The sequence below is a fragment of the Colias philodice genome, chromosome 32 (assembly GCF_061535455.1).
Source record: "Colias philodice isolate Cphi_HAF_F1 chromosome 32, ilColPhil1 Martin Lab GWU primary, whole genome shotgun sequence".
Taxonomy (NCBI): domain Eukaryota; kingdom Metazoa; phylum Arthropoda; class Insecta; order Lepidoptera; family Pieridae; genus Colias; species Colias philodice.
In genome coordinates, this window is record NC_143117.1 from 2,860,896 (window position 1) to 2,866,718 (window position 5,823).

General features: G+C 29.5%; 1 protein-coding gene and 1 long non-coding RNA gene across 3 annotated transcripts; both read right to left on the minus strand.

The window, feature by feature from the left end:
- Nucleotides 1-571: 571 nt before the first annotated feature.
- LOC149474959 (uncharacterized) lies at nucleotides 572-2,069 on the minus strand. Of its 2 annotated transcripts, none has more exons than XM_089714013.1 (2): nucleotides 1,815-2,069; nucleotides 572-1,719 (listed from the first exon to the last, which is right to left on the minus strand). In XM_089714013.1, the coding sequence occupies exon 2, from the start codon at nucleotides 1,666-1,668 to the stop codon at nucleotides 574-576; it is 1,095 nt and encodes a 364-aa protein (XP_089570139.1). In that variant the 5' UTR covers nucleotides 1,669-1,719; nucleotides 1,815-2,069; the 3' UTR covers nucleotides 572-573. The 2 variants fall into 2 exon arrangements, with proteins under 2 accessions (XP_089570139.1, XP_089570140.1); XM_089714014.1 differs by having other exon boundaries at nucleotides 572-1,716; nucleotides 1,811-2,069.
- A 1,117-nt stretch (nucleotides 2,070-3,186) lies between these two features.
- Nucleotides 3,187-4,647, minus strand: LOC149474960 (uncharacterized). The gene is made up of 2 exons (XR_016318174.1): nucleotides 4,034-4,647; nucleotides 3,187-3,470 (listed from the first exon to the last, which is right to left on the minus strand). It is a non-coding gene; the product is annotated as an uncharacterized LOC149474960 (long non-coding RNA).
- Nucleotides 4,648-5,823: the final 1,176 nt, after the last annotated feature.

Sequence of the window (5,823 nt, forward strand, 5' to 3'; positions counted from 1 at the left end):
CAATACGTGCCTCATATTCTTTGACAGTGCCAACATCATATTTGTCTTTCGCAAAGATGGATCTATAGTTGTCAATCAATTCATAGATCTTTTTTTTCTGTTGATTATTTAAATTGCCCATGTTTATTTTGAAATTTTCTTCCAATATGTGCTCATTAAAATTTATTGAAACTTTTTCACATGACGTATCTTCTTTTTTTATTTCTTTATTTTCATTTGTAACATTTTTTTCTTCAGTTTTTTGTGTTATTTCCAAATCCTCATTTTGAATCAGTTTAAACTTCTTAATAAGGTCCAGACCAATTAAAAAATCATATTTAAACTCTTTGCTGTCGACAATATAAACATCAACATTTTCTTCAATTTTTAAAATTTTTATTCTTATTGTTGTCAAACCATTAGTCTTTTTAACACCATTAATTGTAACTAGGTTATCCTTATTTAAAATATTTTCACTTTCTTTCACCCTTAATAATTTGGAATTAATTATTGATACATTAGAACCGGAGTCATATATACCGAACACTTCTAATTTTCCATTTAATATTAGTTTGACTTTAATTAATGGTGTTATTATTCGTTTTTTGTATCATTGTTATTTAATTCCACCTCTATCACTGAATTATTTACAGCTTTACTGTTGTATGTCTTACCGGGATGTTTAAACCAACACTTATCTTCATGATGATATCTGACGCCTTTATTTAAACCTTCACAAATCTTACATGGTTTTGTTATTTTTTCAATATATGGTTTTGTTATTTCTTTAGTATCATAATATCTTTTTGTTTTATAGTAGTTTTTTTTGGTTGTTAAATTTTCATATTTACCTATTTCATTATATAGTGCGGCAGTTGATTTTACAGTTTTTTTGTCAATTTTATCCATAATGTATTCCGGTAATCCCATAACAATAAGACTAATCATTGTTTGAGTGTCAATATCCCTGTTTACTTCTAATAACAGTCTTTCCTTTTTAGTTGCATATTCCAGTAGTGATCCAGCTTGATATTTGAAGTTAAATGCATATTTCTCTTGAGTCCAACCTTTATTTCCGTATGTTTCACACAAATTTTCTTTCCATTCTATCCAGTTTGAATTCACAGTTAGTTTTATCAACATACTGGTATACCAATCTATACATTGTTTCTCTAATAAATATTTCAATATCTCAATCTTCTCTTTATCTTCTAAAATCTCAAATCTCTCACATTCACTCTCAAATACAGTTATCCACTGATTTACATTCGAATTTTTATTTGAAAATTTTTCTATCATGAATCGTTCAGCTACTTTACTAATATTCTTATTTTCTGTTGTGGTGTTTTTATTATTACTCAGTAAAGGTACGGTTTCTCTTGTAATTTCTTCCAAATACTGGTCACCAAACTGTAAATTTTCGCCTTCGTCTAAATATATGTTCCTCAAATCTGTATTTAAAGGTATCCACACTGCACGTGTCTGATGTCTTTTTTTTAATGAGTTTTTTATTTTAGTGAATACGTCCGAAGATATTAAACTAGTGTGCTTACTTGCAGGTTTTAAATCATCTGGAATATTAAAAATGCGTCCATCCGTAGTCTCGATTGAGGTTATGCACACCACATTGGATTTTCCATCTGATCCCGCTAAAACTGCGAATTGGAATCGTAGTTTATCCATTTTCATAACTAGAAATGTCGTTTTATAAGGGAGTTTAAATTAAACGATGTGTTTCTTCTGAAAACAAAAGTTGAGACTTTAATATTCGCACATTTAACAAACATAACTTTTACATTGTTAATGTTACTAAAATGAGAAAAGAAATTACTAACCTGAAAACAAAAGAAACGACATTTAAAGTTTAATTTAACTTAAGCACACAATTTAAACAGATCAAAGATTACACAATAATTTTAAATTAACACATTACAATTTTATTTGGCGTCGTTCGCCATTATAGTTCTCTCGCGAGTCGCGACCTCTGTCGAAGGTATGTCTCACTAATGTTATATTATCTATGCCGAGCGGCAAAATTCAAATCCACTACTTAAACTATACAAAGAAATGAAGTTTCTTTACATGTATATGTATTTTCGGTGGGATTCAAAACAAAAAATTGGCCCGTGATTTTTATGAAATTTCACCACATTGCAAATCACATCAATCATAGTTCATACACATGTATGACGAAAGTGATTAGTATTGTGGCTAACATTGACTCATCAGTTCATCACTGAAACCAGTGATAAATCAGTACCTATATCATATTGTGTTTGAATATTTTTAAACAATGATATAAGTATACAATTATTATAAATCGATAAACTATCAAAGTAATCACAAACTTGCAAACATTGGTAAAATATGCTTTAGCGAATTTTCAGACAGACACACAATTTTATTACTTAGTTTGTTTTAGCAAAGTAGGTACCTACTCTGTTTACGTCACGCGTCGGCCGTCGCGTCGTCGAAAACGGTGCACCCAGAAACAAACATACCTAATTACCTAATTCAGTTACAATCCTTCTTTTGTTCCAATACGATTTTTTTTCCTGATAGCTAATAGCAAAACCATATGTTACTTTGTTTTCGTAAATGGGCATTTTCACAAAAATGTACCCCCTCCTTGAAAAATATATTTTTTTTGATAGTATTATATTTTAAACTTTTTTTGGTCTCTTTAAAACGGAAATTCAATATACTTCAAGAAAACATATAATATGATGGGTTTAAAATGAGAAAACTGTAAAAATAATAGGACACAATGGAAAGTCTCGCAATTTTATATCAGTTGTGTGACTATATTCAGTAGCTGGAAAAACAGTGCAAAATATAAGAATTTTTAGATATTGTTTATTTATTAACTTAAAATCGTTATTTTGTATATTTTAAACACTCACTATTCCCAACTTTTGGATCTAAGCTAATTAAAAAAAACATTAATATATTCAGTATTGTGACTCTGGTACTTCAACTGTCATTATTATCTTTACATTTAAAATGTTAGATACTTTTTTAGAGAAAAGGCAACAAATATTACACTTATGTATTATTCTCCATTAAAGAGACTGATTTGAAGGGCATTAAATGTAAAATCTACTGAAATATTTAAAAAATTCAGCTCCGTAATATAGGGACAGTCACACAACCGAATACCTAAAAAGGGAAAGGGTGCGTTTACATGGCGAAAAAAAAGTACGCAGGCACACATAATAAATATAATTATAAACTTAACTTAACTTCAAACTAAATTATCACAATCAGTTCGGGCTTAAGCCATCACATTATTATTATTTATCTAAAGGGTAAATTACTATCAAGATTCAAGAATAAGAAGTCTCTTTTATGTTTTATATTGGCACTAATCAAATTAATCAGTCGATAATCAGTCTTCGTGATTCGTTTATTATTAACCTTAAATAATCTCAATCACCATATTTGATAAAAAAAATCTTGTTTCAGTGGACGCTGCAAACACGAAGGTTAATCTGTAAATAAAAAAAAAACCAATGAAAAATATCGTGAAAAAAATTAATTTTTGTTCCATTATTATCTTTCGTTGTTATACAAGGCACATTGTCTAGATTCTTAGTTCTGCTGGCTTATTTTGTTTCTTTTTCTGCATAATGCTTCTTTTTTTTTCCTCAAAAAAAAATTTTACTTCCTCATGCAAAATGATCAATCAGCTGTTGCGATTTGTATGGAGAAATAATTTTTATTTTTGAAATCTACTTTTTGCCGTAGTTTCCTACTCAGTCAAAAATGTCTTAGAAAAATATTTTTATAGCTCAAGAAAATCGCCATGTAAACATTGCTTTATGTGTTCAGGCATGTTGTGACTTTTCGTTCAGCGTATATGTGACCGCTCAAATAGTCACACAGCGGAAGTCACATTTGATAATCCTCTAGTAATAAAAACGGTTTAAAATATAACCACAACACTTATATTCATCAAAACTTTTGATCAACTTACATATAAAACATTTAAAACAAAATTAACTAAATACTACAAGATAAATAGATAGAAATAAGCCAAAATATGGTCACATACCTGAATGAAGAATTTGGTCCCTGCGGCTTGCAAACACGCGTGCACTCCTTCTAAGCAGTTTTTTGACCCTGACGGCTTCTAACCTGATAAGTTGCATAGCAGTAGCTATGGTGTTGACAGTAATGCAAAATTAATTGAACCACAGTAATTTTCTTTTTAGAAAATCGGTGACACAACTGAATGTTCCGGGAAGGACAATTTTTTTGATTTTCTTTTTTATTTTTTTATCTTTTATTTTGTTATATAAGGTTATTATATTTTAACTATTATCACAGTAACTGATTATCCTGGACCAAATAAAACCTTAAAAGATGGTACCTTTCTTACAAAAAAGTTAAGAAATAATGTAATAAACGCGTAAGAGTAAGCAGGGGACAGCGTAAAATTACCCATTTTTCGATTGTTATTTATAATTAACTTAACTTTATTTTAGATTTTGTCATAGTTTTTGTTAAAAAAACAAAATATTGTATACGTATAATCACTTTGATAACATATATAAATAATTCTGGCAACTACTTCATTATATAGAATTTAATGAATTCGAGGGACAGTTGAAAATCAGGGGGGTATACATTTTTGTGAAAATGCCCAAATATGTTTTTCACCTTCCTGGTTATTTTCACATAATGAAATATAATAAAATAATAAATAGTGTATTAGATTTGTTATTGTATCTTGTATAGGTACGAATTATTCTTACTTGTTGGTTATGAAATGTTCAAATACCTATTGAAATAATTTACTGTTACAAATCATTAGTGTTATTAGTTTTGAGTGAATAGGCATGGATCAGAAATTCAGAATATTATATGCTGCTAACTACTCAAATACATACATGTTTTGATAAAAAAAAACAATAGTGTACAGTGAAATTAGTCTCGAGAAATTTTTGCATATGTAGTGGTGTGTATATTACTCAGATCTTAGAGCGCGTTTCCATTATATCGTTCTAGCCTATACAAAAATGTTTCGATATCCTAACATTACTATTTAATTTTATACTTATCCCTAGCAATACTCTGATTTATGTTTTAAAGAAAATGGTTTTGACTTTATAAAAAAAATAATATATCATTCAATTTTACGTCCTTGAGCCAATGACAAGGCGAATACCGTGAAACAATAAAATATCTTGTTCATAATAATTTGTTTCGTAATTAATATTTGACCATAATAATTACGAAACAAAACAAATAAATAAATCGTCACTTGATAGTGGAAAGTGGAAACACGCACAAAACCAGAATAAACCAGTTTACGCTGTCCGCAGGTGCCTCGTGCAGTCCGGCGTCAGTCGCTTGGTACCGTTAGAACATAAAGCACACATTTCATTCGAAAATTATAATTATTACGTAGTTTAATTGTTAAATTTTGTATTTGTTGATTGTTGTTATTGTTTGTTATTGTTGTTATTGTTTGTTATTAAAGTGAAACTTTTATTACATCGTCTCAAACTTTTTGGTCTGTGTAGCGCATGTCGCGTGTATCGCGGCTGCCGAGTAGGTATACCTACTCGGCAGCCGACCGTCACGCGACATGCGCTACACAAAGCAGTGTTCGGAACCGTTCGAACAGTTTCACTTTTACCGTGGTTTACATTTTTGGCCGGAGAACACCTAATTCATACACGTCTTCACTGAAGTAAAAATCGGCACTGCTTGTAATGTTTGGAACTAATAAAATATTAATAATACTAATATTATATACTTGAATAAAAACTAAAAATAAAATGTTGTTTTTTTTTATTTGCTGACCATACACTACTACAAACGCAAAAATTTCTCCAA

What these genes read in the sequence shown, in the direction of transcription:
- LOC149474959 (XM_089714013.1), bottom strand. Translation starts at nt 1,668, where the DNA reads ATGAAAATGGATAAACTACGATTCCAATTCGCAGTTTTAGCGGGATCA.